We start from the raw sequence: 22,869 nt of genomic DNA, 5'->3' as shown, positions 1-22,869 counted from the left end.
AACTTAAAAGATCTTGGATACTATATTTTATATTAATAATCACATATGCATTAGACATAAATGTTTTTCCTAAAAGTCTCTTTTTCCCTTTCTTTACAGAATGCTGCCTTTTTATATGGTCTTGGTTTGGTCTACTTCCATTACAATGCATTTCAGTGGTAAGTTGACATAAAACTAACAACTCCAGTTGTTTCCAGTAAATGGCTTATTTTGTTTGTTTGTTTTTTGTTTTTGTTTGGTATTTTGTGTGTGGATAATAGACACAAATTATTTTAATGTCACTAAACCTCCATTTTTCAATATTCTCTTGAAATGATTGGATTGTTCCTTCAGAGATATTGACCCACTTGAGATTATTAGAGTTGTATGTAAAAGAATCTGGTATAAGATTCTGATTAAAGAAGGCTTAGATTGGAAAGCTTTTGGAATTTCTCAGTCACTCATTATGGACTGGTGATCCCTAGGTTATTTGAAACTGGGGAATGACTATGCTCTCAGATCTCAAGGTCTGTGAGTAAATGATCTGTGATGACCAGTATTTTTACCTTTTCAGACTTCTAGACAAGATTGACTTCTCCACCTCTTCCACCTTCCCAGTATACACACACACATACACACGCACATGCCAGTATTTTCCAGTTTCCAATAACTTAGGCACCAGATTATGAACTCTCTATTCTCTCTTTTATAAGATAGGAATAATGGTACCACCTTCAGAGTCAGAGATTAAATATGACAGTAATACATAAGATTTTATAAACTGTAAGTATAGGACCCTGTGATTATGGCCTTTGCCTCATTGTTCTTTTTCTGTTTACCAGACAAGACAATAGCATTCTCCAATGGGAAGAACGTAGAATTTGAGTTGGAAGATTGGCATTCTCGTCTCAGTGCTTCCACTTAGTTTGATCTTGCTTTAAATAAGCTCCCTAGGTCTGTTTCCTCTTGTGTGTGTGTGCTGTTTAAAAAGGACATTGCAATCACTTACCTTTTCTACTTTATACAGTTTTGATGATCAAATGAGATGATGTAGATTTTGGAAACTGTAAGGCCCTATGTGGACATTTTTTATTTGAACTGTATCCACTTTGTCAGAGTCCCTTCTATTCTCCATAGTTTTAAGGTGAGTGAGTGCTGTAAGGGTTCAAAGGAAGGTTTTGGCCAAAGGTTATAACCCTGTCATAAATCTGTTGGGCATCCTGAATATTTATTGCAGAGCTTTTAAATGTGCATTGTCAGTGATTTGATATGGTTTCCCTAAAGATGAAACTTTAAACATGGATAACTTTTCCTTATATACTTTTTCTTCCCTCTTTGCTTTTCGTCTTGTTGGATTTTGATCATCTATGGAAACACTGCATTGTTAGAGAACACCTGTGTGTATATGGAGTATTACAATTGTTCAGATCACTAATTTTCTTTGTAAATTATCCATTGCTCTAGAGCAATCCTAAACTTAAGCCTCCTGACTTCATGTCCATTGTATCACATGTAAAACCAAGAAGAATAGATTAGGACTGTTTTAAAATCTCTCTCTTTCTTGAAGATACTATTCATAGAATTCACAATTCAAAACTTTTAGAACCAAAAGTGGTCTTACAGATAACTTAGTTTTTTCCCTTAGTTTTGTAGATGAAGAAAGCAAGGTGTGTGTGTGTGTGTGTTTAACTCAGTATTATGTAACTGTTTAATTAGTGGCAGAAACAAGCTTATGCTCAGATTCCTCAATCTAGTATTTTTTCCTATTATACTGTCCCCACCTTTGAAGAGTGACAGGTGGTTATTTTTTAATCAGTATTTGTAATTGTTCTCCTGGGCACATTGGTACAATCTTTATGGCCAACCAGAAATAATTTAGATGAAACCAATGGCAAGGAACTTTACTATTTAGAAACACACATGTATGCCTCACACCAGCCAGTTTTCACGAACTACCTATTTGATAACTTGTGAGTTCTCTGTAGATTGAAGATACAAACATAAAATCAGTAGTGAACTGAAGCAATGATCAGTTCAGAATTGGATTGTTTTAATAAGTGTGTGAGCATGTCTAGTTAGGGGGCTTGTAGCTGTGGAAAATTGTATCATTTGATTCCTTATCTACATATGATTTCTGTATCCTTCAGTTGACTTAAGAAATGAAACAAGGATGATGCAATGTCTGAATTAATAAGTGCCCTCTGGTCTGTCGATCTTGTCCTGGTTCACCACCATTTTTTCATGTCTTGAGTTTCAACTCTAGCTACTTCCTAAAATGATATATCTCACGCCCTGTCTGAATCCATCCTGGCTGTGTTTTTTTTCTCTTGCTGGTCAAATGTTCTTTTACAAACTCTGTGCCCCAGCTTTTCCTTTAACTTACCTTGCTATTTCTTGAATAGCCATAGAATTAGAAAGCATGGAGTAGGTGCTTGGTTAGAGTTTTAGAGTACAGCCTTAACTGATAGGAACTTCCGTAGGTTAAAACTGTATTTGTGTTTTATTTATAGGTAGTATTAATTGCTGGGATCAGACATTTTTCTTTTTTTTTATTTCACACCAAATTCTTTAGGATTTGTTGAAAAAAGTGTTTCTAGAGAAGAGTGTAGTATGCCTTTTTTTGTATTGTCAGCTCTGAGAATCTGCCTAGGATGTCTCAGAATGTTCTGTCTTGGGTACATTTATAATTTAAGTAAAATTTGATATTTGGTGATGGTGTCTGTTGGCATTTGAGTAGGTTAGGTATTTGGTAATAATGTGTGCAACCAACATGTGTTGGGGTTGGCAACGGTGACGATATATTATTAAGAGCAATTTTATTAACTATAGTTTTATCCCGTTAACCTGTTTGTCTTGTTTTTGCCATATTATGCTGCCTGTTTTTTCCTTTGGAGTTGATTTTCTTGGTTAGCTTCTAGATGAGCTCAGTTACTTGGTCAGTTTTTCCAGTTTCAGTTGCAGCCTCTTCCTTAGACAGAGGAGCCCATGTCAGACAGTAGTAGAGCAACTGTTAACATCCTCATTGGACTTAGCATGATTATTCAGTTTTACTATTATCCTACTTAGTCATCTGGAACCAAACTTAAAAAAAGACATCCAGAAGGTGAAAGGAAGACATAGAAGCCCAAAGTAAAATACGTGCGGCAGAGAGCTAGAACCAATCTCTGTAAGCCCTTCCTTTACACACGTGTGGATGCACGCCCGAGCCTTTGCTTGTTCTTGTTCGTTAAGGTGGCAAATTGCTAGGGTTACCTTGAACTGAGCTGCTTCTTGCCTTTGTAGTGGGAAACCTATGTCCTTGGGTGAGAGGAACTGAAATATGTACAATAATAAATTACTACAACTTGTAGCCATATTTCTAAATGTATCCCCCTGAAAATCCTCATCAGTCCTATCTCTGTAACCTATAACCTTTTGTATTCCCATTGATCAATATCAGAATGGTCCTATGGTAAGCAAATCTAAGAGCTACGTAATTCTGTGCTAGAGGCATAGGATTTTGGAAATTAAGCTCTCAAATCTAATTGATAGGCCTAGTAAGGAAATGTAGTGATTATTGTTATGTTGACATCAAAAAGGATTGGTGGATGAGGTGGAGGTGAGTTCAAAAATGACAGAAATATTAACATATTACAAGTGAAGTTTCCTTAGGATTCATTTCCCCAGCACGAATCACAAGTGTTCTTAGGGGTGTACGAATCTCTGCTCTCCTGTATAGTCACTGCTTTGGGTGCAAACATAAACCTGATGAAGTTGTGATACCATTGTTCCTGAGGCTTGTCTGGCATGGAGTCTGACAATAACTTAATAGATATTTTTGAGCTATTATAATACAAACTAATGCTCTTAGATCAGAAGTTTTAATTCCATTAAAATGAAACAGTTCATGTTAACATGTGTTGAGTTTATTATGTACACTTCTGTTTTGAAAAAACTAGTGGATAACTAAGGCAGTTCTGGTAAAGTTATGCTTACCAGTGACAATAGATTACTAGAGAGAATTTGGTAGGGCTTGGACTAATTAAACTGTAGGGAAATTATGGGTAAAGGCATAAATCTTGTAATAAGGTAGGGAAAAAAGTATCCCACTCTGGAGTGATGAAGACTGGTTAGAGAGAGGGCAAAAGAGCCAAGAGGTAATATATTAGCAAACGTCAATATGAATAACCCAGTGTATGGTATTTCTAACTTAGCGTCACATTTAAGCTCCTCTCTCCTTCAACCTCAACTGATTGTTCCAGCCTTGCTGCTCCCCTAAATATATTCTTAGTATCAGTCATACTGTATTAACATTTCCCTGAAAACATCTTGAGCAGTTTTTGCCTGTGTAACTTTGTTCGTGCCGTTTACGCTCTTTGGTCTGTCTTCTTCTTCGATCTCCACCTTTAAAAATCTTACCTGTCTCTTTGATTACTTCATCAAATCTTTCTATTTGTCTCATTTAAAAGGAACTTTTAAATTTCCTAATAGATATGTGTGGAAGTATATATCTGTTGTGTGTGTACATGTTATGACTGATGTAGAGCTAGAATATTCTCCCTTTTATTAGTATGAAATTTTGTGAAATTGGTTCATTTATCCCTTCAGATATCCCTGAGGGAAATCTCTGGATTCAGCTTTATTAGCCTCTGAAAACTTAAAGTTTGATTATATCTTTTTCCAGGTGTACTGAAACTGTGCTAGGGATGTTTCATTAATATCATTTTTACTATAGTTTGGTAAAGTTCTAAAGGAGGCTTTTTTTAATGACTTTCTAGAAATATTAAAAATGACCATTGTTTTAAAATATAGTTAGCACATCTGTTTTTCTTAGGTAGTGCTATTAAGATTTTATCTTTCTTTCATTTCCTTTTTAAAATGAACAATGGCAAACGTTAAATGCAAAAAATTTTTAAACAAAATCTATGGAAATAATTTTGGTGATATTAAAAAAACATTTTTTGGATTTTAAGAAAAAAATGCCAGCACAGCATGTTTAGTAGAGAATATGCTTTAATATTTGAAAGCCATAAACCATTCCAGGCATTGTATCATAAAAGGATTTTATAGTTTGGGGTAGCCGTTTCTCATGTTCTCAAATTCTCTGTCAGAATACAAAGGTCAGCAGAGTTTGTATGTGTTAGTGTTTTAGTCTAGCTTTTGCTGCAGAGATCATGTTCTGGCTACATGCAGTTTGGTGAGATATGAATGTGGTAAAATGATGACAAAAATTAGAATGTAGTCTGAGTAGTACCTGTTTTCTCCGCAACACTCTCCACCTCCCAACACACACAAACACACACACTCACTCTCTCTCATTCTCATTCTTTTTTTTTTTTTCCCTCCCCTGGGTTGGGAGAAACTGAAGAAGCACACAGGCGAGAGAGAGGGGTGAAAATTTAGAAAAGAAAATGAATTTAGATATATTTAGTTACATGAGGGGAACTGATCAGTAAAGAGACTATGGAGCTTGCCTTGGCACCCCCACCCCACCCCCCAAAGTCCAATCAACTAACCATGAAAGTGATGGCATCAGTAAGCATCTATTACACTTAAACATTTTGCTGTATTATTTAGAAAATTGAAAATAAAAGAAGAATGCAGACCTCAAGGAATAGACTACATGGAACAATTGGAGACCACACACTAATAGGTGCAGACTAAAATTATTTGATTATAGAGTGGACCTAACTGCTAGTTAACACTAAGCAAAAAATAGTTGGCGTTGAGTTTGGGTGGTGAGTCTTGAAGGTAATAGTGGACTTAGAGTGAAGCAGAAGAATGAAAATTTTCCAGGTCAGGAGACCATGGTAAGGAGAAGCAGTGAAGCCATGGGGGCCAGTATTCTCATAAAGAAATTCCTAAGATAAGCTGATTCACGGCTGAGGATGAGTGGTATTAGGGCATAACTGGGAACGGAGTTGAATAGGAACTGCTCACATGTACTTAAATGCTTAATGCTCACTGTTTACATGCTACATGGGGATTTGACTTAGAGTATCATGGTTAATTGGCAGTCACAGGAGCCACATGTTTGGGGAAACATAGCAAGCCACAGCAGAGCAAGAGAAGTCCTTAAGGAGTCTATGTCAGTAATCTAGTAATAAGATATTGAAGATTGAGCCTGTAATGTATTGAATCTGAGGGAGACTTTGAAACGACAACGAGGAGAACTTGATTAGATATATATTGGCCATACCTTGTCTTGGGCACTTTTAATAGTCCTTAAAGAGTAAACATAACATGGCCCAGACTAGTGTTTTGGAACATGTGTTTATGCTTATAGGTTAATAATTTTTAAAAAATTTTCAGTGTGTTCACATGTACAGAGAACTTGTTAAAATAAACCTATGTCTCTGTACTTGTGTGACATCGTGAACTAAGTGGATAAGATGTCTGTATTAAAGGCACCTATGGAGTAAAACACATTTACGAATAGTAGGCTTAGGGAAAAGGCTGGAAATAGAAACTGAGACAGAAGGGTTGTTATTGATGCTCTGTGTTCTGCCTCCCTTCCTTAGATCGTTGTTCTTTCCTAACTTCTTTTCTTTTTCTCCTTTATTCCTTCTTTTCTTTGCTGTCTTCCACCACCATTCTTTTTCTTTCATGTCTTTGACTCAGGCCTTCCTGGGTTTTTTATTGGCACATGTGGACATTGCTTAGTTCTGACCCATTCTATAAGAGAGTTTTCTGAGCCATATCATAAGGTAAGGTTAATTCGGACTTTATGAAGCATTGCCCTCAATTTTTGTTATTACAAAATACAATATACTTAGAGAAAAATGCATAAACATAAGTATACATCTTAACATATTATTTATAAAATAAACATTCATAACCATCACTTGGGTCGAGAAATAAAAAATTGATATCACCCCAGAAGCTTCCAAAAGCCCCTGCATACCCTTTCCAGTTGCATCATATGGTTTAATTGGCAACGTTTATTGCTGCAGTTGTTCCCTTCCTAACCCCTTGTTGTGTCCTCCTGATCCCCATGTGCTTGCTGTATCCTCTCCTGCCCCGACCCCCCGGGCCCCTACACACAATTGCCTGTTCTATTAGAAGGTGGTAGCACTAGACATGACCAAGAGAATATAGAGGCTGAAGCTGCACCTCTTCCTATTAGAAAGATTTGAGAAAAGTACAAAAAGAACCTCTTAACAGTATGCAGATGAGTATCTTGAAGTCTGATTGACAGAAATATGAAACTGCCTTTGAATGAGAATGGTAATTTACACCAATTCCTTCCTGCTAGGCCTTTGACTCCCTCTGCTGCCTATCAACAATCAGATAATAAAACACATACACACCTCACCCATTTAAAAAGCCATCTAACACATAGATGCTGAGCTCCTCTTCAGGAAGAAAATATTTCACCAGGTGAAAAGATATCTGATGCCAGACCTATTGCCCCTGCCCCTCACAATAAACATTACCTTTTAGAGCCCTTAATTTTATAATAAAGATGTTCATAACCACAGGTTTTTTTTTGGAAATAGATAATGCATGAATCAAAATAAAATTACTTAAAGGCCCAGGGAGTACTGTTTGATTCTATTTTGTGGTATAATATTTTGAACATTTTATGAAAGATTGGCTTTTGTTTTGGAATCATCTAAGATTCTAATAAATAGCCCCCTTTAAGATAAGTAGAGGCAGAGAATGTTGATAAAAAGCTTTGCAAAGAATGCATTAACTTGTACTTGGGATAAGCCTTAAAACATGTAGAGAGATTCAAAGTGATGCTTAACATACTGTAATATCTGATATTATAATTTTCAAAATTTAAAGTTGACATTGTTTGTTAATAATTTACTTTTGAGTAGGTAGTACATCCACATGCTCAAATTAAGTGATATAAAAATGTGTTAAATGAAAAGTGTCCCTTCCTCACCCTTGTATTTGTTCTCTTGATAGTTGATACCTTTTATTAAAGGTAAAAATGAAATTGGGGCCAATACACTGATAGACGAATGGAAAGTGACATATAATAGAGAACCCAGAAACAGACCCCCACGAATATGGACATTTGATTTAGGACAAAGTGGTACTACAGAGCTGTGGTAAGAATAGTCTTTCTTACAAATAATGCTGGGACCATTAGATATCCGTACAGAAAAAAATGAAAACTGACCTCTTACGTCACACCTTATAAAAAATAAGGTACAAATGGAATGTAAACCTGAATCTGAAAGATAAAAAATAAAAAGTTTTAAAAAGAGTACTTATTTTTATGGAGTAGACTAGACAGGATTAATCTCTCCTCCCTTAAAACTAAAACTAATCCTATCTGCCCCAACCCTCTCTCCCCCAGGAAATTCCAAAAACAATGAAATCAGTTATTTATACTGATAATCTTATTAAGCCATAAAATATTATTTGAATAATTGAGAATAAATTGAACTGCTCTTTCTTTTCCTCTTTTATATTAAATGAGATTTTACACATTTAATTATATGAAAGACTCTGGTGCCCCTTCCCAGTCTTTTTTTTTTTTAAACTGTTCATTCACATCATTTTTATAAAACTAGCATTTCCTTTAAAACAGTATTGCATAAAACAGAAGTTTTACTGTGCTGCCAAGCAAGAATTCATGCAAGTGTTGAAAAGTTAAGATATCTTATGTCTATATTCTTTCAGGGCAATTAAAGCATTTCAGGAGGTGCTTTATGTTGATCCCAGCTTTTGTCGAGCCAAGGAAATTCATTTACGACTTGGGCTTATGTTCAAAGTGAACACAGACTATGAGTCTAGTTTAAAGGTAGGTTGTTGGGTTTTTTCCAAGATATAATGTTTCATTTTTGTGTTTTTTTGGGGGGATGTTGTTAAATATTAGAGCGTTGAGAAATGTTGGAATTTATGTTGGCACTTCAAAAGAAAATTTAAGCGAAAGAACTGTTTATCAGCTATGAGCTAGAAGATACATAAGATTGGATTTCAGGGTACACAGTAGTTATGATACCAAGACATACGTAACTAATTACACCATTAAACTTTTTTTAAAAGTTTAAATTGAGGTCTGTCATCAGGAAAGGTTGAAAGTTTCAGTCTCGATTTGCACATCTAAATCACTCCACTATAAGTGATTGGCCACCATAGAGGTCAGAAGCAGCTGCTTAATGATGCTGTATGTGTGACCGAATCATTGACCATTTATTTGCATGGGCCTCACTCGAAATCTGTCCACCTCTACCAGCAGGGCACAGTCTCATATCTAAATTATAAGAAAAATGTGTTCTCTGAAAGTCATTTGAACTGGTGGTTTGTGAATGTAAACATTATTGGGAAAAGATAATACATTGTTGGTTAAATATTTTACTTTCTATGGAAATTTGATATTTCTCAAATTTTTAATTGAGTTTCTTGTGCTGTCTCTGCCATCACTTTAGGTCTTACTGGGCTTTTCTTGAATATAGTGCTTACCTGCATGATAAAAGTGTTGCTTTTTGAAAGGATTAGAAGTTCTAGGAAAAAGCTTAAGTTTTTGTGAATTTATGAGTTTTTATAATGGTTGCCATGTTCTAAATAATCTCCATTGCAGATTATCTTGATTCTGAAGGGGCGAGAGGGAGATAAAGAATGACTTTTACAGTAGGTTTTAATTTGAATTCACTAATAAGGAACGATTGAAGGTTTTTTAAAAACTGTGTTTGAGTCCCTAATTGTTCTAGAGTCTTAACGTAGACAGTTATGCAAATATGGTTTCTATCTTTCATGAGTTTATAAAGAACAATGCTGATGGTATGAGAAAGAGATATATATAACTAAAAACACTAAAACCAGTAGATTGTGAAGTATTTCGATCACATAGTTGTCAAAGGTAAGTGGCAGTTTGGGGACTAGGCCTGAGGGTAAATGTAAGTAAGTAGTGTGGAGAATAAGGGATGCCTGGAAATTAGCAGTTTTCCTCAAGTTTAGAGCAGCATTTCTCCAACTATACTATGGGGTGTGATTGGATTTGAAATGGAAAATAAGTTCAGATTTGCCTCCTTGCATATTATATCCTCCTCTTGGACATTTACAGTGTTTATTAGCTAACAAAACTTGTGAAATGGCTTATAATACAAAATAAACTTATTTGAGCATTTTACAACGTTGTCACAGTGTTATGGAACCAGGTTCGTTTTTGCTCATCGCCTGGAAAGCCAAATACCGAGACCATGAGATTGCAGCAGAGAGAGGGTTTAATCACAAGGCAGCCAAGTGAGGAAACGGGAGAATGAATCTCAAATCTAATTCCCCGAAAAGAGGGACTCAGGCATATTAATGGGATAGGGGGCAAGTTGGTCTGAAAAGTGGAGATAGATGATTGGAGGTGAGGAGAGGTGAGGTAATTGATGATCTGTGCAAGCGTAGTCAGACTTCATGGCTCTTCATAGGACACATGTTCACAAAATGGTGACCTTAGCATGATCTGAGGGTGGAGTTTTTAGCCTCTTAAAGTCAAAAGGCATTTATCAGACATTCACATGGGCCCAGTTGAGGGGTTGGTGGTCTCAACCGGCCCGAAGGATAAAGGGGTTCTAATTCCTGATAAACAGCTCAAACACCCATTACCATGGTGATCCAGGCTCCAGGGAGATGTTATCTATAGGAACCTAGTGGAAGTCAGATAGCATATTGCCTAAGCAGCATAGTTAACAATGGGTGGGTAAACAGCTAAAAGTTATAATCATAATTGCAAAAAAGGAAAAAAAACTTTAGTTCCTAGCTACTTAATCATCAGTGGCTAACTGCAGGTTTCAACAACATGCCTATTATGTGTTGCAGAAGTGTTTTTGGTAGCAGTTTGGTAAATGTTGCTCAGGAAATATGTTTGAGTGGAAAAAAAGGAATCAGATATGTCCTAAATTATGGCATGTGGCTATTGAATATTAGTACAGTGGTATCTTAATTCTGTGGATGCAAAGCTCTGTTTCCATGAAGGTGGCAATATTTTAAATCCCCTTTAATCAGAGGAAACAGTGTTGGACAGTATTCTATAACTAATTGAAAGTGTTCCTGCTTCAACAGAAACCTTCCTGTATACAACTTTTATTTGTTCAGGCTAGTCAAAGGCTAACAAACATTCAGGTCATAGCAATTTTAGCAAAATTGCCGTAAGTAAGTGCAGTCTTTTTGTTTTCGGCCTTTCTTCCTTTTAAATAAAATACTTGATATCATTCTGATGTTTATTTCATTTGAATGAACATACAAAAGAATTTTAAGAGTGTTTTGATGTTTCTCTTCCTCATAATGAGAAGATTTCATTTGACTTTTATCTCCTTTTGACATGGCTTTTTAAGGCTTCTGTCTCCAATATTCCTTGTCTATTTTCAGGAGAATTTTAGGCATCAGCATTTTTAGTTGAGGAGGAGGTATATCAGTATATTACTATCAGTGCTTAGTATTTAGTATAAATTAAGGTAGGAATCAGAAGGAATGATAAGCCCCTCTTCCCTTAGGTGGCCTCCAATTTTTCTAAAGTGGACTGGCCAGTACTTTAGCTTTATGTGGATAGATGTGGAAGCTCTGATGACTTTTCTGCTACATGAAACTGTTTCCTACCCCAGTGTATTGGTATAGATGCTTTGGGCAACCTCAGAAACTCCAACTTAAGCTGTTTAAAATAACAGCAACAAAAATAGTAGCTCATATAATGTGAAGTCCAGCCTTCTGGATTGGTTGATTCAGCTGATCCAAAGTTTCATCAAGGATTCATTTTCTTCTCTGTTCTGTGTTGGCTTATTCTTAAGTCTGTTTGCCAGGTGCAATCAAAATGAGACGATTCCTTTTTCATGCTCATATAGAAAGACATTATAGAGTAGTGGCATGGGTGCTTAGTATAGAGCTGGCATACAATAAGTGCTCAATAAATTTCTGATCATCATTTCATAGAGGAGAAAGATCCTGACTTCTTGTTCATCTCTTCATTAATGCTTCACATCTCATTGGCCAGAAATAGGCCACATGGCCATTCTCAGTTGATTCCTTATCACAGATGTGGTTACTCTTAGACCACTTATGCCCAGTTTTTGAGCAGGACTCAATTCTCTAAATACACTGTTCCTATCTAATGGAGGAGTGAGGGCTGGGTGAAAAGAGTATTTTGGTGTAGGGGCAGTATGACTGTCTGTCCATTGCAGATCAGGTCTTCTCTACCTCATTTCTTTTCCCTTTGCCTGAAGAGGGATATAGCATATACAGTATGTTTTAGATGGTAAAATATTTAAATAAAATACAGTTTATTTTCATAATAGATTCCTTCTTTTCACCCACACATGAAATGCATTCCAGGGCCTCCTGTTTTATTTCTATCTCTGGTAATAACTTTTTTCCCTGAAATGTATCTCTGAGACAGATTCATTCTGTTTTGGTACTGTGTAAACAGCTTTCAGAGCAAGCAAATTTGGTTTTAAAATTTGACCTGCCATGTAACTAATTGTGTATCCTTGGGTAAGATGCCTAACTCTTCTGATCCTCTTTGTGTCTGTAGAACTGGCATAACTGTACCCACTCCACAAGATTGTTGTAAAGATTAAATAATATATATGTATATGAAAATATCTGACAAACAAGGGTTTTTTTTTAGGCCACCGCCTTTTTTTGTTTTCAAATTAATTAATTAATTTTTTGGTGAGGAAGATTGGTCCTGAGCTAACATCTGTTGCCAGTCTTCCTCATTTTGCTTGAGGAAGAGTGTCCCTGAGCTAACATCTGTGCCCATCTTCCTCTATTTTGTATGTGGGACACCGCCACAGCATGGCTTGATGAGCAGTCTGTAGGTCTGCACCTGGGAACCGAACCCATGAACCCATGTGCTGCTGAAGTAGAGGACGTGAACTTAAGCACTATGCCGCTGGGCTGACCCCAGCCCTTCTTTTTCAGTTCAATTTATCTACTACATCTAAAATGCCTCTAATTGGGAGCCAGTATAGATATAGTTTGTGAATTCCATTTTCCCATCATAGAATTAAATACTTATACTTTTGTCACTCTTCCCATCCTCAGAAATGTGAAGTTAATGGCCAGCTTACTTTTCAATCATATGGTGTTATTTTTCCGTTAAATTGGCCAATAAAGATTTCATGTGTTTAGTGAGTGGTGGAGGCACCAATTCCTAATTTATTGACTAGTTTAATATTATCTTGACCAGAGTTCATTCCAGGGTGACATTTCTACATGATATTTTGTGATTGTTTTTCTTCCCTGCTGCAGATAATTTGGTTGCCTATTTAACTCCATATAATTAATGCAGAATTTTATGTCATTACCTTTTAGTGATATTAATAATTGCTTACATGTATTACACATTTGAGGCACTGTGCTATCATTACTTCAATAAAAGTACACTAATTTTGACAAATAGTTTTACATAATGCCTCTAATTTTTACATCCTGGCAGACTGTTAACATTATTTACTTCATGTGAAGCTAATAAATGCAAAATAAGATGTAATAACGCCCATATTCTTCAGTCACTGCCAACGCATCTATTTAATGAAGATTATATAGACATTGTCCCTAATATTTACATATTTAAGTTTTCCTAAAATATATCAACATTGGAACTTTTTTAGATTTTTAAAGGTAAAGAGAGTGAGTGACTTTTTTTGGGAACCTGGGATAATTGACTGGGATGCATACATATAAGTCCCCTTATAATTTGGTATTTGAAGGTAAGTCCTAATTGAAGGGGTTAGTATGAAAGGGTTAGGAATATCAGAATTACAGAGATACTTCAAAGGAAATGGGTTGAACTCAAAGGAGACTTGTGTGTTAGCTTGGCAGTTTACCCAGTACTTAGTATTCTTAAATGGATAAATAAAATGAAATAGAAGAGGCTATAAAATGATACAGTGCCTCTCATTGGATGATCGGGCTAGAAACATTGGAAACAAAAAAAAGAGAGGCTGGTTTTATTTATCACCTCTTAATAGAATTTTTTTCTGTACAAACTGCCAGTGCAGTTGTTTTCTCCAATGCCCCCCATTCACCAGTTCAGCTTTTCTTCAGCTTGTCTCCCCTTTGCTGTTACACCTGGCATGAAACTTCTCAGTGAAATAGCATTTCCACTTTTTGTTTACCTTACTCTTCTCCAGGAACTCCTTCATTTCCAGGTGTCTAATTAGATCTTTTAGCCTTTATAGACTGAGAAATTTTATTGTCTTTTTTTATGCCAATATATTAAAGCAGGAGGAATAAGTAAAGGCATGATGATATATACTTCCTTTTAGAAACCACTTTTGGAATCCAAAATGCCTCCTGTCTTTTATTATTTTATTTATTAGTGCAGATTGCATAGATCATTTGTTTCATTTAATTAGCGTACTGCGAACTCTATGTATTATAGAAATACTTGCTGAGAATTTGAATACTAGCTATTAAATTAGTTTTAACCATGCCTTAAGTTTGTGAAATATCTGTAATATTTCTTTTTTGAAGCTTTAGCAGCATATTTTTATTAGTTCAGTTGTCTGAAGATAATGAAAGTTGCTATTATTTCTCCATACCACCCCCTGCCCTGTTTCCTTCATGATGCTCAATAGCTTAACTCTTCCAGTTGGCATTTTGAAAATTCTAGTCTTTTAAAATTTTTTATTGAGTTGTAATTGAATATAACTCATGTAAGTTTAAGGTGTATAGTGGGTTGACTTGATACATTTATATATTACAATGTGATTACCTGTTCATTTGATACGTTTATATATTGCAGTATAATTACCACTGTAGCATTAACTAACACCTCTATCACATTACATAATTATCATTTCTTTTTTTGGTGAGAACAATTAAGATCTAGTCTCTTAGCAGCTTTGAAGTTTATAATACAGTATTGTTGACCATAATTTCTATGCTGTGCATTAGATCTCCAGGACTTATTTATATACTAGTTGCACATTTGTACTTTTAAACATCTCCCCAATTCCCACTTTGGCAGTGGAACTCGGTTTCACCTGAGTGTAACATCAGTGTTCCTTTTGCCGAGGATAGTCATTGCTGTTTATTTTGTCCTCTGTCCACTTGTCCTCATTTGTGGACCAAAATATTTCCCCTGCTCTTTCCTTTTTCCACTACTCATCACCTTGTACTTTACCTTTTAATCTTTCCTAGATGTTTTTCTCTGGCATGAGGTGATCTCCTAATTGGTTTATCTAGCCACTTAATGCTTTCTTCACTGCATTCTGCCTGCCTCGTTTTGTTTTTCTATTTGATATTTACTTCTCCCCTGAGTTCTATTACATACCTTAAAGTGTGGAGTAGTATAATTAGCTGAAGTACTTTAGTTCCTCCAAAATACATGTTTGAAAAAGACATGACTGCTCATAGATGTGCAGCGACGATCCTTTCTGATACTAAGGAGTTAGGGTGAGGCCAGGTTTCCCATGCCAGTTTGCTCTCCTCAAATATATTTTAACTACAGGAAGTAATTTCCAATCAAAAAGCATTCTTTTGGTGTTTACCCATAACTACTTAAATTCGTGGTTATAAGTATTTGATCTTCAAATGCAGCTTTATGAAGCATTCAGTGTATCTAATGTCACATTTTCCAAAAAAGGTTATGTTCCCAAGCAGCATTTTACAGTCTGAATTATTGAATTGTCCCCTTTATAAAATATATATAATATTTACCTTGTATTTGTTATTTGTATACATCGCAGTCTTATTTTGATACGAATACAAATTGTACACTAGATGTAAAGAACTTGTAAATTAAGTCAACCCGTATTCTGATCATTTATGTACACAGATTAGACACATACTCGAACCGTGTTTTAAAATTTCTAATCAGTTGCATACCTATACTTTTATAAAATACGATACAAATGAGTTAGGAGATTAGGTAGGACAAAGTTAGAGGAAAAAAGATGAGCAAGATTGGTAGGATAAATGGGTTCTCATAGGATGGATGCATGGGTGGATGAAAGGTAGTAATATCCTAGAGGTCTTGAGTTAATAAACAAGTTAATTTATTAACTGATTCGACGTGGAAAGAGATTTCCCATTTATTGGCTTGAATCACTTTTCTGAAGTAGGGGATAAAGAAAGTAGCAGCAGTTTTTGGGGTTGGCAGGTGAAAAGGCTCTGAATGGAGATGGATCATTTGGGAGTATATTGAGTTGGAGGTATCCGAGGGATATCAGATGTTGGTATAGGCAGATATAAGCCTGGAGCTGAAAAGAAGGGCTAGAGATAAGATTTTGAACATGTTTAGTATCTTTTGTTTTACTTTTTTTTTGAAGAAGTTTTTGGAAGAGACCAAATGGAGCCTCTTTTTTGAGTGAAGACTGCCAGGATCTGTTAGCTGTTAGTCATTGGTGTGCAGTAGAGTCCCTCGTTGAGTATAACAAAGAGAATTGGAAGAACTGAATTTGAGGGCTTCGAGAAAACCTCAGGCAGATCAGCTTGGCCAGGCATTGTGGCTCACAAGCCCTACCAGAACTTACCAGATTCAGTTCTATATCTTATTTTCGGAGACCAAATCCCTAAAGGAAGTACCATCATATCCTGAGACATTTCCCTAGTTTCATCCATGTATCATAGACTATTAAATTTAGGAATGAAGTTTGTTGGTTTTAAAGCATACTTTCAGAATTGTGGCAGTCTGTAACAATGAAAAACTAACTTGACTGGCAAGAATACTTGACATACCTTCTCTTTTCCCACTTAAATGGTCCGTCAAACCCCCTTTCATAAGGGCTGCATAAAAATAAGTTGTTTCCTCAGCCTGTAGTAGCTCTTTTCTTTCTTCTCTCATCTGTATCATTTTGGATTCCGTTATAGAATTGTCTTTTAAACTTGTATGAGAACATTAATTTCAGTGAGTATTCAGTTCTGTAGATGCACAGCCATGGCAGAGTGCCTGGTGTAGAGTAAAAGCTAGTTGCCAACATTTTATTCCTAAAAGGCTTTGTCTACCCTAATTGAATATAGACAGCAGTATCGACTATACACACCTTGTCTACATTGTCTGAAATAAGATTTTTGGGGGTAAGCACACAATTTAAAATACTGGCATTTAATCCTATGTATTGGAATAATTTTTAGAAGCTTTTATCTGGTTCACAGAGTGTCACCCCTAACCCACTGAGTCAGAACATCCAAGATTGGATCTAGAATCCAAACATTGCTCCAAATTAATAATTTATACATACAAACATTATTTGTGAATTACGAAAAGTTGTCTCATTGCTTGTCTTCAGGATTGGGAATACACTTGAAGGATTCTACAAATAAAAAGATTCATGAGGTAATCACAGACTCTACAGCCAGGAGTAAAATAATTCAAAAGGAAATAAAGTCTTGAAACTTGAGTTTTATGTGTTAATTACATGAATATAGATTTCCCCTCTCCAGGTAGAAATCAAGTTCCTTAGGCTGTGTAAAGCAAAATTATATGAAGTTATTTTGAAATATTGAACGAATCAAAAGCTTTTGAAACAAAAGGTGACTTTGGTGATAAAGATGTCAACAGAAATTGTAATGAACCGAACTTTGTATTAAATTGGACCAGAAGTGCTCTATAAAAAGAAAATCACTGTAACATTAAAAAAAGTCTTAGTTAAATCTTCTTGCTTAGAAATTAATTTTGTGTAGAATGTTTTTTGCCTTGAGGTTTGTATGTAGTCTTTGAATTGCAGAAGCCTCTACTGCATAGTAACTATTTCATGCCTCAGTAGTCAATTTCAGTCCTGCGATATTTTTGTGTGAGGTACAGATGTTTCCTAGCTGCTTCTATTGGTTGTAGGGATGGGTGCTGGATATTTTACCATGAAATTTTCAGGTTTGGGGGCTAATTATCATAATTGATAGTCATTTCTGCTGATTTATTTGTTAATAGATGTATCTACTTTTCATCTGATTTAGATAGTAGAAATGAAACTGTGAGGTCATGTCATCCCCACCCCAGTCTCATCTCCCTTTAGTTTACTGAAAGGTATATCATTGTTTTTCTTTATATGAGGTGGTTTTGTGTGTCTATTCTTAGTTTCTTAGTAGTTATTCTGTAAGTTCTTTCATTCTCATAATGCATGTTTTTGAATATGTACTCTTGGTGAGTAATTTTTCTATATCGTTGCTGTTTGGAAAAGCTTAATATTTGGTAATGTGGGTTCAAAATGGTGTGTCAATGACTTCATTGCTGCTTTTAAGATTGATTAATAAGTATATAAAACATGGTCCAAAACTCCTTCTGCTAGGTTTCATTGCAGGACCTTGAATATTGCTGGATGAAATGTAGGATGGCAATTCGAATTATGCATCTCCTGTTCTTTGTGGGATTTCAGTGTAATCGTAAAACTAAAATAACTGCCGTCTTGAAGGCTGTTTCTTTGCAGGTCAGTTTGTATCCTTGCATGGTTCAGTTAGGAAAGGTCTCTCTTCTCTTGTCTAAATATTAATCTATGTTGGCAGGATAGATTAGACTTGGAAATGTAGTACAATCTGAATGTGTGGCTGCTGTGCTGCTCTTTTTGTCTAGAGGAAAGCAATTGGTTATAAAGCATGCTTTGCTTTCCTAGTACTCACTTTTTAGAATAGTCTGTTTTCCATTGCTGTGGTAGCACACTAAAGGGATTTTGGAGGACGTACAATCTGCTTAGTAGGCCAAGGGAAAATAAAAGCAGTACTCCAAGTGTTCAGATGTTGGTTTTTTTTTTTTCATTCAGTCAACCATGGTGGATAATTTTTCACTTTTGTTGACCATTGTATCCCTAGTGTCTGCTTTGTCCTAAGGGCATTATAGGCTCTTGATAAATATTTGTTGAGTGGATTAAATATTTAATATTTAAGGGTCATAGTCATTTTGTTAGTAGTTTGCTCCTTCAGAATATTACAATCCTTAAATATTAAGAGTACTGCAAATGTAGGCTAGCCTAATTATGCATGCACATAACAGACATTCGTGAATGAATATAATAGCTACTGTGTTCATACCAAATGATGCCTTCTAATCTTTTTTCGTTTGTAATACTGGGTAGCTGACATGAGTTTATTTTTGTTAATTGAGGGTTCTAGTTGACCAAGTACAGTTTTGTTGATTCTGTGTTGAAAATATACTACTGAAAGCTTGCTGATGATTATTTCTCTTGATAAATCTAGAAGTTGTCGTTATGGATATCAATTTTTAGTTTGTTCAGCTCTTTAGGTATTTGGATTGTGGATAGGAACGAGCTTATTGTGGTCAATTTTTTTTAGTGGGTTTCTACTTTACTGGGTTTGTTGATTATTTTTAACGCTGAAATTTTGTGGAGACTCAAAATTTGAATATTCATTTGTAGAAATACTTTTTAGAAGAGTTGAAAGAAATTTACTTTTCTTATCTTAAAGATTTTAGTACTTGTCTTCTCTTACTTATAAACCAGGTTTAATGTTTATAAACCAGATGTCACCCATTGTTCTTAAAAATTAGTGTTATGCTTTGAATTTGGGGCCAGCTTATATGATATAATTATAAGTGAATGCTATAAACTATTTGTGGTTTTATGTTGCCTACACATATAATGGAACATACGTTCTAAAAGGATAATTATATTTCATAGATGAACTTGAAGACAGCCTATTTGAATCCCTCTTTGTAATATTTCAGATAGTTTTAAAAGGCATTAAGTACAATGATTATTGAAGAATCAGTAAGGGTGGATAGTTTTACCATTCTCATAGTAATTTTTTTTGTTTCTGAAGTTCATATCATTTTGAGATAAGCAATGGTGTTCTGACAATACCATCAAATTTTTACTTTGTTTTAAAAATAATGTGTTCTATTTAAACTGTTTTATAACTAATACTTCCTATTTACTTGAAGACTTAAAAATATGAAGCTTTTTTCGTATAAACAAAAATATACATAGGATAACTTGATAAAGTTAATTCTTCCCCAAATTCTCAACTGTCTCAAGAAAATAACCCAGCAACCTGTCTCTTATCGGTAATAAATGTTCAAAGTAATTCTAATTGATTGTCTAGTACGTTTTATTTGCATAGCATAGTTTCTTTATGATGTTAGACCTTGGATACCTAAAAATCATTTTAAGACACGTTTATATGACTGCATTTAGTGCAGTAATTTTCTCACTCTCTTCTTACAGCATTTTCAGTTAGCTTTGGTTGACTGCAATCCCTGCACTTTGTCCAATGCTGAAAGTAAGTATTATTAAGTACCGTGGTTTTCTACAGGTATTCAGATCGCTTCATGGCAAATAACAGTAATAATAATAATGACAGTGATAAATTCTGTGCAATTTTTTTTTCTTCTGGAATTGTTGAATTTAACTGTTTTGGTTGCCATGGCTACTTGTACAAATGGAACATGTGAGACCAGTTACTGTGAACAGCCTCTGTCTAAAATAGATATGCTAGTGAACTGGGTTGTTGAATTAAAATTATCTGCACTAATTAACTAGGTTGATTATTTGTGTATTAATTATTGTAGCTCACTTGAGGGGATTAAAAACAAAGTTTCCCAGTCTTTTAGGAAAAATCAGTATACAAAGATTCATATGTGGTAGCTCACTGATGCCTGCTATGTGGTATTAAAATTATTGGTAATTATGAAGACATACTTTGACTTTTTATTATAGTTTTACACATCATAAAGTTTGAGGTGATGTTCTTCAATTACTTCGAAAAGAATGTGTCTTAGGAAGCATGTTCTGATACAGTGGTTTTCTTCAGACAGTTATTTTCTGCTTCTATGTAGATTTCTTTCCAAAAGCAGATTGGGTTAATTATGGTGTGTTTATCAATAAGTATGTGTTGGCCTATTTATTTAGTTTACTTTAAAGTAGCCAATAAAAATTTTAAGAATATTCATTGGGTTCAAGCTGGATTTCTTTGAAACTTTCTTACTTGACAAATAGAAGTTTTAATTAGAATGTATGAAAAATTGAATTGTTCTTAATGAAAATTTCAGATCAATCAAAGGATTCTAGGTCTTAGAAAGTCAGTATTTTGCTTATAAGTGACTTCATTTTTTAGCCATATAGAAAGGTGTTAAGAGAAAAGGGGTGTCTGTTAAAAATGCCTAAGAAAATGATTGAATCAATGAAAAAGCTGTAGAAATTTGAATGTAACTTACGTATAACATGAATTAAGACATAGCATGGATTAAATCATCATCTAAACCAGACCAATTATCTCATACTTCTAAAAAGCAATTTCCTGACAAAACATAGAAAGATTTCTGTTTTCTTTAAATGAAACTCAGGATTTAGTACTGATTGGCATATTTGCAGAATAAATGGTGGGAAAGTAACAAATGCAGCAGTGTTTTAGTTTCTAAGATGAGGTTAGATTAGGAGAAGAATTTAACTCATTGATATATTAATTTATAAAGTCTTATTTTATACTTTTTCATTAATTATATATCCAGGTTATATAAACCATCCTAGAATATAGGCCCTTAACATTCTTGTAAAATTAATTTATGAGAATAAGAAAACAGTTGATTTCCATTTAATTGATTATAGCTGGTACCTTAAAGTTAATTTTAACTATTTGTCAGTTTGATAACTTTTGAGGGACATTTCATAAATGTCAAACTAAATATTTTGGTAAATCTTCATTTTCTTCTACTCTGTTGAGGTTAAATTTCAGTTGTAGATCATTGCTCTTGAGAGGAAAACACCTGCATATGTAGCAGAGTACCACAGGGCAGAAAACTTTCCTGTTGAATTTGAAGAGGACAGTTTGAACTATCATGAATACATTTTCGAGTTTACTCTGCCTCTCTTTCTGTTATTGAAAAGGGAAATAGGAGGGAGGGTGACTAAGGTCCTGTTTTGCCCAGGACTGAGGAGTTTCCCAGACTCAGGACTTCCAGTGCTAAAAGATTGGTCACTCTAATGGAAGGGCACAAACTTTATTTAGAGACATTAGGCCATTGTACTTCATTTGATTTGGGTAGTTTATTTTAGACAGTCTTCTTGATTACTTGATAACTACGATAATGGCTGACGTCTCACAGGGCACTAACAAATGTAGACTGCCTACTTTGAGCCAGACATTATTGCCGTTTAAACACCAGGGCTCTTTATTGTCTTTGTAAAACTTCTCTCTGAATTTTTGTGTTCACCTATTTGTATATGCCACAGACCTTGACTTTCTTTGAAATCTGCCATGTTACTTTGTGGTACTACAGAGATCAGAAGATTATAGAAAGTAAAGTGAGCTTTTAAAAAAAGTCTATATGAGATATTTATATTTTATGGCACTTATGTAATTAAAAAATAAGTAGATACACTTATTACTTCTAGAGCTATTTAAGGAGGGGTTAATTACAGTTCGTGTTTTGAAAAGTAGAATCATGGTGATGAGAGACTTTTCATTATATGATTACCCCTTGGGATAAAATTGTTTCTTCTAGATTTAATTAATTCTATTAATTCTAAAAATAATGTATTAATTTCTGAATAAAGTTTAATTTCAGAACCTTTTATGTTAGTATTTATTAAAAATTTCTACCTCTAATTCAGACTTGCCAAGTGGAACTTTTCCTTTGAAGAGGACTTGTAACCATAACTTTGAAGCAGACTTTTAAGAATTTAAATATATGGTGGTTTTCACACTACAAAAAAGGACACTGTATTTAGTAACTCATGAAATCACAAGCCCTTGACAATAGGGCCTAGGACTGAGCCTGGAGGAGATTGGGATGGTAGTAGGATGTCAGCTAGCTGCTTAGCTTTTCTTCCTTTTCACCTTGGTTAGAGGAGAAAGAAGATCGGGGTAAACGGGCATAGATTTTTCATCTCTTTCTTGTTCTCTTAACCTGTAAGGTAGTCTCCCTCCAATGATGTAGTGAGGTGTGAGATTGGACTGGAACTCTCAAGGAGAGCTGTGTTGGAAAATGGGAGTGGGGAATAAGAAAAGCCCTCAACAGATGTAGGTAAAGGGGATATTGATATATGTAGAAGTTTTATTATTACTGTTTTT

At 34.9% G+C, this 22,869-nt stretch overlaps 1 protein-coding gene across 23 annotated transcripts in view; it reads left to right on the top strand.

Moving 5' to 3' along the window:
- Window positions 1-22,869, top strand: part of KDM6A (lysine demethylase 6A) — a 213,771-nt gene that overhangs the window by 118,346 nt on the left and 72,556 nt on the right. For all 23 annotated transcript variants that reach the window (XM_070501720.1, XM_070501717.1, XM_070501719.1 and 20 more), the window contains exons 5-7: window positions 100-158; window positions 8,599-8,719; window positions 20,025-20,079. In XM_070501720.1, the coding sequence (XP_070357821.1) occupies window positions 100-158; window positions 8,599-8,719; window positions 20,025-20,079 (235 nt within the window). The remainder of the gene's footprint in view (window positions 1-99; window positions 159-8,598; window positions 8,720-20,024; window positions 20,080-22,869) is intronic.

This window comes from Equus asinus, chromosome X, assembly GCF_041296235.1.
Source record: "Equus asinus isolate D_3611 breed Donkey chromosome X, EquAss-T2T_v2, whole genome shotgun sequence".
NCBI classification, from domain to species: Eukaryota; Metazoa; Chordata; class Mammalia; order Perissodactyla; family Equidae; genus Equus; species Equus asinus.
The sequence above is the reverse complement of the archived record's forward strand: the minus strand, read 5'-3'. Positions and strand labels throughout refer to the sequence as shown.